A 12,715-nucleotide genomic window follows, 5' to 3' on the forward strand; every position below is an offset into this window, starting at 1 on the left:
AGTCTGAGGGGAAAGTACCAAGAGTACTTTGTTGCATTATTAACATACAACCAAGGGTGTAGTCCACTAATGTGGCTGTGCCATGGAAGGAAACAAGTGCTGTAGTGTACAATGCTTAAGCAACTAGTACTTTTATTTTCATTAAGCTACTAGTCAGCTGGTTAGTACTTCTAAGACAGCCTAGTAACTAAAGAAGAGTGCCTAAAATACAGCATAACCAGCAACAATTATTTCTCTTTAAACAGAGAAATCCAGGAGCCAGGAAAACAGACACTGGTCAATCAAGCAACCATTACTGGATTAATTACTCCCAATTTCCATGCCAGACATCCAATAAACAACACAATAGTCTGAATTAGGGATATGCATTCATGTAAACAATGGGCACTCCAAACCAATACAACCCATCTTTCTTTTGGTTAGGTTTACTGAAATGAATGCAAATCTCTAATGAAAAACCTGAAAAATTTTGTGCATTTTTCATTTTGGCAAATAGTAATAAAAAAGCCCCACAGACCTGCCACCAAGCTGGGGCTGGGTCCTATGCGGCTGGGTTGAGCTGAGTCCGACCAGGGCTTTCCCAGGCTCTTCACCAAGACGCAGGGGCCTATGCCTAGCCAACTTGACTGAACCCAGCCCAACTGAGACCTTCGCGGGTCCCTCCAATTCCTTTCTCCGCCCTCCAGAAATCAACCAGGACCTGGGACCTCTTCTGCTCCCACTTACTCCTTCCATGGGGATCTTGGTAAGAAAAAAGGGGCAGCCTAAGTACTAGCTTTTCCAGAAACAGCATTTTAGTTAACACATTCTCTCCTCTTTTCGCTACATATCTCTGTTCTTTCCTCACCTCAAGATTGGCTTGTTTTATTTTCTGCTTTCATATTTTACTTTTCATTTTTCTCTAATTCATTTCCCTTGAAGAGTCCTCCAATTACCCTTTGGTAGTATTCTGCCTTTCTCCTCCCTTTTTTCCTATCATTTTACACTTCATATCTTCTGCTTCAACCTAATAGTATCTAAGCCCAATTTAATGGAATCAATTGCTTATTGTGACTTTATTGCTTCATAATTCAATTTGTTTGTTCCAGGTTCTTTCAAGGTTAATGTTCAAGGTTCAATGTAGAGCCTACAGGCAAGTTTTACGTTCTTTGTAAACCGGTTTGATTTGTATCTAATGCAGGAAGATCGGTATATAAAAACCAAAAATAAATAAATAAATACATAAATAGGCAGTTCTCAGTTAAAAGCACAGAACTCAACTTCAGCAGCTAATAAAACATTTCTCAACCGTCATTGCTAATCATCCCTGCCGCCACCACCACCACCACCACCACACTTACACACTTTCCACAGAACCTCCTGCACTGCCCAGCATCTCTGCCCGAAAACCTGTGCACTACTAGCCGGCCAAAAACGTGGAAAGGAAGCTGCTGGGATCTTTCTGGGCGGTTTCCCCTTCCCCTTCTCAGCCTGATTTTGTGTAACTCCTCTTTCTCTGCTCTGATGAACTCAAAAGTAAAACTTCCATGCCATGGTAAAGGAGAGAGCTGCCTGTCATACAGTGAAATGTCTCCAGTGTGCAGGCTGACAAGCAGCTCCTTGTCTGATGAAACGGTCCCAGCTCAGAGAGGAAGCATGAAAGAAAGGGAGGCCTTTTCTCCTGGCTGCCGAGCGCAACCTGATACAGTCCCTGTATCCAGCCCTTGTCCTCGCTTCCTCCAGCGCCATGGGCATGCAGCATGTTTTATTTCTTCAGGGCCCTGTCTTCTGTTTCATCCACATACAGTCGGTGCTTGCCACCCCTACTGACTGTATCTACTATTCAGGGCTTTCTAAAATCCCACCCTGGTGATCTCAAAGCCAGTCAGGCTTTTTGGATATTTTAGTATGTATGAGATATATCTGCATATACCGTGCTTCGTCTCCAATGCACAAACATTTATCTCAGGCATAGTCCTTGTGGATATCTTGAAAACCTGACTGGTCTGGGAGGGTCACTAGGAAAACTTGAGAAGCCCTGCTATATCATTCCTTGCAAAAAAAAACAGCTCACAGTATACAGCAAGCCCCTGCCCCAAGTATTCCTGTGCTTCCTCAGAGACCTATCAATTAATGCAAATTCCCAGACTGTCTGGGTCAAACCCGGAGAGTCCTCAGGTAATGCTTATTGCTTACATTTACATGTTTGCAAGTCAAAAGGTTTTCACTGAATTTGAAAGGATCCCCATGCTTTTAAATTAGTAATAGCGTCTCTGGCTTACACCCGCTCTCCTTCCACCATCAACCTTATTTGAGCAAACAATGAGCATGGAGTTTTTCATGGGCTTGCTGTATGCACCTTCATGTCCATCGAGGGGTCACCCTGAACCAAAGCCCATTCGTAACGGATGATCCCATGGTCATCTAGACTTTCCCGGCCATCCAAAACGACCCAGTCTGCAGGCAGTTGCAGCACCACATCTTGTCCTGCCTTGCTGTGCGGAGGCTCATCGTTGTCTTTAAAAAAAAAATAAAAATAAATTAGTTATTTTAAGGAGAAATATAAAATATCCATGCTTACTGAAAATTTCAATTATTTCCTTGTTTCCTGATTGTAGCTTTATTTTGTTATAGTCCACTTGTTGCTATTATGACCAAGCATGGTGGTTTCCAAACCAGTCCTTAGGACCCATCTATCTAGTCTACTCTCAGAATATCCTTAATGAATATGCATAAGATATGTAGGGACCCTCCAGGTCCCCACTAGGTAAATTGTCCCTAGCTTAAGGCCTAGGCTAGGATGTGGTATTTGCAGACATTCCCTGCAGGCACCTCCACACAGGCTTCACGGGATTGGTCAGCAGTGCGCTCTAAAAGCAGCAGGTGCACGAGGCGTAGGGCGGTGTTTTTGTTAGAGTTTTGAAGAGGAAGGACAGTTGTGGAAGTGGTTCCTACTCTAGGCCCCGCAGCCCCCCTATGGTCTGGAAGGGAGTGAAGAAGAGTTTGATAGAGATTTTAAGAAGAACTACTTTTGTTTTGTTTTGTTTTTTTTTCTGAGAGTTTTGCCTTTTGGGGATCCTGCTCCTGCCGAAGGAGGATCTTCTCCCCTGCCTCGGGAGGTCAGGAAGCTGCTGTGACTCCCTCTGCTCAGCTGAGAGCAGACAGCAGTGACCTGACCGAGTTCCTACAGAGAAGGAGAGAGAAGAGTTTTGTTCTTGATATGAGAGGAATTTTTAGCCATGGGTTCCCGCCCTTGGAGAGGGAGAGTTGGATTTTTGGACACTTTGGGGAGATTTCTACAACAAGAAATCCATCTGTTACCGATCCCAGCCCCACCAGGAGCCCCCTCTCTACTATTCAGTCGGGTTTGGGTCTTTACCCAGTGTTTGCTGTCCTAAAGGACACTGACTCAGCTACATTTTTCTGAACTGAGAAAGAGGCAATTTTGGTTGTTTATTTTTGTGAGAAAATTATCTGGAACATTTTTGTTGATAATTGGGCTTTTGAGTATATTTGGCTGCAGTAAGTTTTTTTTTGTTTAATACCCGACCAAAGCGTCCAGGGTATTTTTTTTTTTAGAGTCAAAGCTGCCATAAAGCAAAGGCATCGGAACAGCGAGGACTCCCGTGAGATCAACCGAAGGGAGACTGAGAGCCTGCGCGTAGTTTCCCCACGCCCCAAGAACCTAGGGCCCCAGAGATTTATCCTTCTCTCTGCCGGAACGAAGATGAAGAAAGGGAATCTGCTCAGAAAAGTGGCCCCAGGGGCCCACAGTGTGCCTCTGCCTTCTGGCAGGTCCCCAGCGAGGGGGATTGGTACACAAAGATGTGCAAGCACTGGCTCCAGTATCCGGGCTGATGTCTGCCAGCTTATCTCATGCATACTCACTGCGGGTGCCTTGAAAACCCGACTGACCAGGCAGATCCCGAGAAACTGAGTCGAGAATCACTGATCCAGAGAACTCGGGTGGTTGTGTGCTGACTTGTCGTTCCCACGTGGTTCACCGTATGGGCTTTTTTTAAGTTTCCCAGCCGAAGAGCTATTGCCTGCTCAGCGATTGGTACTCAGTCAAGGCTGGCACAGAAGGTAACGCAGAAAATAACCTGGCAGCTAGCCGTGAAGGTGACTGAATGCTTTGTTCTGCTGAAGATTGCAGTGAGACCTAAGCCACCGGGAGGGTTCATTTTCAAACAGCCTGCACCGGGCTAATGTCTGCGGGGACTTTCTGCTTACAAATTTTAACCTGAATTTTCGTACCGGACTTTTGCACCTAAGTATGCTCTGCAGACTTGAAAGCGGGCCCAAGCCCTGCACGGATTTCCTCTGCTTCGGAGCAGAGTGTAACTTTCTGGATGTAATTTGTGCGCATGCTTTTGAAAATTGGAAGTGGGTGCATGCATTTTTCCCGCACCCCAGTTCTACCCTCCAGGACGTCTACCTGTGCAGGTGAAAGTATACATGAAATAGGATATTGTGCATTCTTTTATACCTGTAGAAACTTCCCCCCCCCCCCCCCCCCGCTCCAGGGCTGATTTTCAAAATGAGATTTATGTGCATGCAACAGGGTTTTATGAGCACAAAGCACTTTGAAAATGAAGCCCCACCGGCCCAGATAGCAGATACCCAGTGACACTGCTCCGAGGGCAGCCCAGAAATGATAACACTGAGCCCTGAAATCTGGAGACCTAGGAACAAACCACATAGCCCACCACTTACTGTGCGATTTTGTAGGGCAACGTTCAAATTGCCTGCCTTGGTGCCAAGTCCACAGTCCTTGAACCTGATTTTCAAAGGGGAAAGTATGTGTGCTCTTTGCTTTTGAAAACTGTCATAAGTACAACATGCCTGCCTGCCGACGTTTTCACTCGCTTTTTTGTGCGGGTCAGATTTGTACGGAAAATAACGCGCACAAATTGGAAAATGTGATCGGCATGGGTTAGTTTCCCATCCTGCCTCTAGCAGGCCCCCGGGAATACTTCCCCCTCAGTTTGGATAAAAGTGCGTGTGCTGAGCAACTATGTAGGTAATTTTAGCTGAATTCAGCGAGGGCAATTTGCAGATGGCCGATTTCTCCAGGGAAATCAGGGTTTACCCAGGTAAGTGTCTTCAAAAATTGCCTTCTTTAGGAAAATGGCTTAACCTCTTATGCTCACTGTTACAAGAACCTGCCCTTCTGATTCTTCCTCATGCTGTTCGTATGGGACAATGTCATGGAGATGCAAGGAGCCAGAGGTTCCCTTACTACACGATGTGACCTTTCGACAGGGACATCCCCAGGGGGATTTCCAAAGGCATTTCCATAGGCTCTATCCCTGGCCGTGCTTTACCCCCCCCCCCCCCCCCGGGAATGGCCTGTCCTAAAACTGCCCACCCAACAGAAAAGTAAACGTGCGTGCCTACATCCCGCAGTAAGCAGAGATGTTCCTGAGAAGAGGGGCTGGGAAGGGGTTTGGACTTACGCCCATATTTTTGCATTTTTAAAACTATGAGGATACATTTTACTGACCCAAAAAATCTGCATTCAAATTAGCAGCTGTGGGTACTTTCGGTGGGGTAATTTTCAAAGGAAGGGAATGCAAGTGCTTTCCCTTTGAAAATTGGTGTAGCTTATCTGTTTCATTTAAAATACGTGTGCGCTGTTACAAAATTACCCCCACAGAGGGTAATTTTCAAAACCGTTTCCATAGGTGCTTAACCCGTGCAAGTGGGCTTTTAGATAGCTGCCTGCCTGAAATGTGGGTAGAAGGCCTACATGTAGTGGCTCTGTGCACGTAATTTTACCTGCCGTGACAAGAAGCACTCCTGGCAGTAAGGTTGGGAAGGGGCTTGCTTTACATGCTTTTGCATTTTCAAAAGTGTATGTGTATTTCTTCTAAAAAAAACCCCAAAAACCAGGTGTAAATTAATGTGAGCAGTTTTTGAGGGATAATTTTCCAGGAGAAAGTGCATACGTACTTTCTTTTAGAAAACTGGTAAAAAAAATTCCCCAGGTATCTGACTTCTAAGCTATGTGGACAGTTACAGAATTACTCCCATTTCGAGGAGGGCAGGTAGATGGTCTGACCCGCTTCCTTACAGCACCCTTCTGGGAGGCTGCCACAGTATAGAGAGAACCCTAGAATGTTCCGGAAGAGAGTCTGAGACAGGAAGTGGAAAAGAGAGATAAGAGAACAGTTAATATTCTCTCCCCTACAGTGAGCTGCAGGAAGGACTCACACAATGCCCAGTCTGTGTGTGTCCTGGGAGCTGCCACTTGCTCAGAGCAAGGGGTTTGTGAGTTTTCTCCCTGATTTTAAGAGTAAATGTATGTATGTATTTATTTATTTAATACTTATAGGCTGCCTTTCCAAATACTGTCAAGGTGGCTTGCAGCAATTACATAGTAACTATAAATCAACATACAGAATAAAACATTGTAAGATTTGAGCTTTCTCATTTGCTTTTCTCCTTGAGATTAAGGTCTTGGAGATCAACAAAGGAGTGGTGAGTTTCCCCACTGCTAAGGAAGATAGCTCTCACACTTAAGGTTTATCTCCAGGGGTAGAAAGACCTGGGGGTTTTTTTTATTGGTTTGGGGTTTTCCAGTATGAGATATGGGATGCTGCAGCTATTCACTGTATTTTTAGTGACAAGGAGAGTACACTGACTATTCCAGCTAGTTTTTCCAAGTGCCAACCCAGTACTTCCACGTGGCAAGAGGAGGACAGAGTGCCAATTCAGCACTTCAACAAGGGAGAGAAAGAAGAGAGCATCCACTGCAAAGGAGAAGTAAGGAGCGGAGCCTGTCCTGTAGTGTAGCAGACCAGAGCCACTGGAAAAACAGGTTACCCGGAGAGCGAAGGAATCCTTAGAGCCCATTCCAAGAGGTGATCCTGCCAGGGAGGAGAAGAAGATCCTTGTGAAAAATTATTTCCGCTGCTGAAGTTGAGAATTCAGTAAAGCATTTTTGCTGGATCACCAGCTGAGAGCACAAAGTGCAAAATACAAATACACTCCAGAGCTCTTGGGGGTTATTCTTATCCTCCCCTGCTTGGGGACACACCCCAAAATTTCTAGAAGACTTCTGCAGCACTCCAGCAAGAAGAGTTGCTCTTTGCGGTGACGACACCGGAGAGGATGCTAGAGAGAGATATTGCTCTCTGGCTAATAAGGCTGGGAATAACATGCTTCATTCACGTAACCGACCTGTAAGCTAAAATCCTGTAAGAGCCAGAACGTTCCACCTGTATATAAGATGTTTCCCTTGGAGTCTGCACTTGGCAAGCTTGGCACAAGTATTTCAAAACTGAGCTCTGCCTGAAGTAATGAATGACTTCGTAACATTATAGCCTTGGAAGCGGGGGGGAGAGAGTCAAAGACTACAGAAAAAGGTCCAGACTGTAGTAAACAGATGCAGATTCAAAAATTCAACTTCTGTACTCCATTTGAAAGTTTCTTGCTTTGTGTATTGTTTTGCTGGCCTTAATGCTAGATAACTAGTCATGGTTATTGTTTAATAACTAGATAACTTAATAACTTAATGCTAGATAACCTCTTGTCATGGTTATTGTTTAGAATGTAAACCGACTTGATTAGTAATTCTTACTGGAAAATCGGTATATAAAAGTGCTAAATAAATAAATAAATAAACTAGTATTTCTGTATCACTAGCTGGAAAGAGCTCAGGAAATATGTTATTGGAGATTATGTGGAAAGATGTAGATAATATTATGGAAAATGGTCATTTGTTGTAAAATGTGAAGCCTTATCTATGAAGCAGATATATATCACCTACCTAAAAACAAGAAATTTCATAAAGAGAGTATTACTAGGAAAAAGACCACAGCACTCAAAGGAGCGAAATGCCACAAGGATATTATGGCCTGGATTTTAAAAGGTTTACGCGCGTCGGGCCAATTTTCAAAGGCCCGGTCACGCGCATAAATCCCCAGGACGCTTGTAAGTCCCGGGGCTGAAGAAAAGGGGCGGGATGGGGTGGTCTGGGGGCAGGCGGGGCTAGAGGCCTCCAGCACAGCGGCCATTTGCAGCTGTGCTGGGGAATCGTGTGCCGGCAGGGTGCTGGCATGTGCTACTTGCGCCTGTCCTGAGGCAGGCTCAAAAGGTAGGACAAGGGTTTGGGGGGGGGGGGGGGGGGTTAGGATAGAGCAAGGGGATGGGAAGGTTAGGGGGAAGGGGTAGGAAGGTCAGGCGAAGGGGGTAGGGAACTGGGGAAGACCGCGGGCATTGGCGCGCGCAAGTTGCAATAATGTGCACCCCCTTGCGTGCGCTGACCCCTAATTTTTATAACATGCGCGCACGTTATAAAATTGGGCATCCATGCACGCGTGCTGGGTAGCGTGCGCACATGGACGCGCGCGCACATTCTTTTAAAATCTACCCCTAAGAGTACTGCTGGCTCCATAGGGCAAAAAATATCCCAGAACTTCCCAACCAATGTTTCCCATGATTTACCCCCCTGATGTGGCTTCCACATGTCAAATATTTCGGAGCAGCACTCCCTGTGATGTATCCATACATCAGGCCTCCCTACTGGGGGATTCTGTCTTTTTCCTATAAAGGCACAGGGGCTTTATTCACTCCCATGCATGACTTAGAAAACTGTGCAGCAACTAGCTAGTGGGCGACTACAAATACTTGTATCTTCTGTTTAGAGACGTCTGTTGAGAGGCCTCGTGCATTATCCCTTTCTGGACCCTACACACTCACTCTGTTCACATATGTCTCAAGGAAAAACAGAATGACAGCGAACATTAAAAAAAACCCCTTCATATTTCTTGTACAAAAAAAACAAAACTATCCAGAGTTTATATGCTTCCAGCGCTAAGCACTGCTGCAGCGTAAACTATGGGTAACTTACTCTTCCAGCGCAGTTCCTGTCAGAAGCTGTGATGGAAGTGGCAGGAGCGAGTAACTACTGTATCTCACCCCTGGCAGGGGTTCTGGGGAGGAGAGGGCAGGGGATGGGTTGGGGGGTCATCTGGGTGGTGGTGGTGGGGGGGGTCACCTGCTCAGTACAAATGCACAATGAGTGCATAGGAGCAGGATCTGAGATGGGAAAATGATGTTTTAAAAATGAGAATGGGCAAATGGTGAGTGGGGAGGGGGGGCCTGATCTGTGGATCCCGGAGTCATTTTAACATTATGAGGGGATATGGGATGGGCGGTAGAAGGCCCAGCAGGGCGGTTGATGCAATTTGGTGCATCCCTGCTAGCCCCCATCACATGATAGGAGCAAAGGATGGCCGACACCGTTTTGAAAAGTGGTAACCACTGGGTCTGAGAGCGGTGGGTTCACTCCTAGGCCCCTACTAGACCACCAGGGAGAATTTGGCAAGTCCAGGGGAGGGAGGATGGGCTAGGATGGGCTGTGGGGAGCTGGCTCTGGGGAAGGTGTTTTTAACAAAAGGGAGGGTCTGGGGTGTGAGGTTGGGGCCTGTCACTGAGGTTTTATTATTAAAAATATTATATTTGGGGGGGGGGGGGGGGGGGAAACAGCTGCCTCCAGGGATGGCTGGGAGGTGGGACAGGGGCTCTCCACAGATCCCCAGTTTGAGCTGTTTGTCAGGGGGAGCCTGCGCGCACTGTTTGCAAATAGTGTGCACAAAACAAGGATGGAAGCAACACAAAATTTTGTTTTTTTTCTATTGTATCCTTTAAAAAGTGAAATGAAATGACCTACAAAATGTCATTGATATTGTCTCTGTCTTGATACACATTCCTAATAGTGATCCAGATAAAATAACTTTGTCTAAAGGACTGTGTGAAGATGGGACTTGTCAGACATACTCGGTACATCAGTAAAGTTGGGTCGGAATGTAATCATGGCGTCCAGCGTGATTTTTGGTAAATGGGTCTGAAACTTGAATATAATGCCCTGTGCCTTGACGCATATTATCTCTCTTCCCCCCATCCCCACACAGGAGATCCTGGAGGAGGTTAGGGCTCAAGGAAGGTTTAGGATCCCAAGACAGCTTAAGCTAGTAATTGTTGTGTGCCTTTGGACTCCTGATGAGGACCACAGTGGCCCCATTGGTTTTAACCATTTCCCATAATAAATGAAATTGTCTAAGTCTCTTAAGTGCCCTGTTTGTCTGTCTTGACTAGATTGTAAAGTCAGTTTAAGAACATAAGAACATGTCATACTGGGTCAGACCAAGGGTCCATCAAGCCCAGCATCCTGTTTCCAACAGTGGCCAATCCAGGCCACAAGAACCTGGCAAGTACCCAAAAACTAAGTCTATTCCATGTAACCATTGCTAATGGCAGTGGCTATTCTCTAAGTGAACTCAATAGCAGGTAATGGACTTCTCCTCAGGATCAGGATTGGCTGTATTAGGTCAGTTGAACCCTTGCCCTGTCCCATCCCTATCTAGTATATGAATATTCATTATTTATACCCATAGACAAAGAATGAGGGAAAAGCCTTAATGTCTTTCCTGGTAGGGATACTGCTTTTCCAAACCATCACTGTGAACAGATCTATAGAATGTCAATGTATTGTAAATATCCATTATGTTACATACCGCGTGCTCCGTAACCGCGCTCCGGCTCTAATGTCACAGCATGATTTTCTTCCCCTTATCAGAAATCTAACATTACAGGTCTGTATTCAACCACTATAAATGACATCTGTTCCATAACCACCTACCTCTAGTTACAAGAATATTACTGCTAATAAGGAATGGCACTTTCTTTTTCTGTTTGCCTTGTTTATGGTCCCCTGACAGATGGTAACCATGAATAATAGCATTAGGTATATACTAGGCTGGTCTGCAAAGGCAAAGGCAAAAAAAAAAAAAAAAAAAATCTACAAGAGGAAAGCTACAGCCCAATGAAAAGTCATAAAGGACCCGTTTTAGACGGCTCCAGCATTTTAGGGTAGAATGAAGCAAGGGAAGTACTCCCTAAAAAGGGGTGAAATCATAAATCATGAATCCTAAGCAGCCGCCATTATATATAATGGTGTGTGTGTATATATATATATATATATATATAAAATAATAACCTACATATCAGCAGGATGAGTGAACCGGAAGTCAGAGAGGTTCGCGTCCACTCGTTTCAATCTGGATATTTTAATTCCCCCCTTTCCCTGCCTCTCAAATAAAAGCAGAAATAACTGAAATAATACAAAGATAAAAACGCAAAGGAGACAACCCAAAACATTTCCAAGCGGGTAGAGGGGGGGGGCTGCCCCGGGGGGGGTGGCCTTACCTGGCTGCGGCCGGCTACTGTTGGCGGCCGCCGGCCGCAGGCTGTAGCTGCGGTAGCCGGCGTGCGGCGAGAAGCTGCAGACGTTGCCGCCGCCGCCGCCGCAGTCGAAGAGGTAGCAGCCCCAGCCCTGGCCCGGCCGCGGCGGCGGCTGCCGCTGCAGCACGGCCACCGAGCAGCGCGGCTCCGCGCAGCAGGCGCCCAGGCACTGCCGCCAGCCGGACACGGCGGCCGGCGCCTGCAGGAAGGCGGCGCCGGCGGCCAGCGAGTCCTTGGCGCGGATGATGGAGTCCGGGGCCAGGCTGAAGCGGCCGCGGCCGCAGGGGGCGGCGGCGGCCCCGCTGCTGTCCTCCTCCCCCTCCTCCTCCTCCCCCGCCGCCGGCCGCTCTCCCTCGCCCTGGCGCTGCAGCTGCAGGCGAAACTCCTCCAGCAGCTCCTCCACCCCCAGGATCCGGGAGCGCAGCTCGGAGAGCTCCGGCGCCGGGGAGCCGCGCCGCTCCCGGCCCTGCGCCCCCGGCCAGCGGCCCAGCGAGGAGGCGAGGAGCAGCGGCGGCAGCAGGAGGAGGAAGGGAGCGGAGCGCGCAGCGCCGCCGGCCCGCAGCGCCTCACAGCCCGCCGGCTCGGCCATGCAGCTCCGGAGTCTGCCCCCGGCCCGGGATGTGCGGCGGGGAAGGCGCGAGAGAGAGAGAGAGAGGGAGGGGGAAGGGGCGAGACGCAGCCGGCCCCCTCCCCGCCCCCCCTGCACAGCGCAGGCCGCGCCCGCTCGTGGGAGGGCAGACACCGACGGCCCCCACCCACACCCTGCGGATCAGCACCTCGGCGGGTGACAGCTCCCCCCCCCCCCACCCAGAACTCCCCCGGCCCTGACGTCAGGGGGGAGGGCAGCCCCGATTTCAGCACCAGCCAGCGCGGACAGCGCTCACAGGGCAAAGGTCGAGTACAGGAGGCTGACCCCCACCAGGATTCGGGGAGGAGTGTCGGGAGGAGGCAGGGCTGTTTGCAGTCGCTTTTTTTATTTATATTTTTCAATCAAATCTTGCGTTTGTTCTTTCGTTTTTCTTTACTGTTCCTGGATTGGTAGTTGGGATGTTTAGTTTTATCATTTCGTTTTTATTTTATTTATTTATTTATTTTTGTCATTTCGTTTGTGGCTTATTTTGCTTTATTTCATTGGTTTTTTTTTAACATGAAATAAATAACAATACAAATGAAAAAGAAAACAAAACAGAAACGGGATTCCATTCCCTTGACAAAAAAACCCGTCACCTCAAAAGTTATAAAATTGAAGCCCCCCGACACCTCCCTGGCATGTCCACCCTCCCCCCCCCCCCACCCCATGCCTTTTACCCCATCATTGTTCTTTAATATTCAAACAAGGCAAGACAGATCTTCAGTAGCTCCTGCCCCGCTGGGGTCAGTATTTCAAAATGACACTGGTGGGTCCTGAGGCCGGTATGATTTTTTTTTTTGTATGATTGTTTTATTGTATGTCCATGATAACGAAATGTTGCTATCCTTACGGCCA

General features: G+C 47.4%; 1 protein-coding gene across 3 annotated transcripts in view; it reads right to left on the reverse strand.

Annotated features, from left to right (window-relative positions):
* Window positions 1-11,979, reverse strand: part of LRP11 (LDL receptor related protein 11) — a 53,669-nt gene extending 41,690 nt beyond the window's left edge. Inside the window, exons 1-2 of one of the 3 annotated variants that reach the window (XM_029596543.1) lie at window positions 11,194-11,978; window positions 2,339-2,496 (exon numbers count right to left, since the gene is read on the reverse strand). In XM_029596543.1, coding sequence (XP_029452403.1) covers window positions 2,339-2,496; window positions 11,194-11,818 — 783 coding nt within the window. In that variant the 5' untranslated portion in view covers window positions 11,819-11,978. Of the gene's footprint in view, window positions 1-2,338; window positions 2,497-11,193 lie in introns of all 3 variants that reach the window. The other 2 variants (XM_029596540.1, XM_029596542.1) reach the window with 2 other exon arrangements.
* Window positions 11,980-12,715: the final 736 nt, after the last annotated feature.

This window comes from Rhinatrema bivittatum, chromosome 3 (genome assembly GCF_901001135.1).
Source record: "Rhinatrema bivittatum chromosome 3, aRhiBiv1.1, whole genome shotgun sequence".
Taxonomy (NCBI): domain Eukaryota; kingdom Metazoa; phylum Chordata; class Amphibia; order Gymnophiona; family Rhinatrematidae; genus Rhinatrema; species Rhinatrema bivittatum.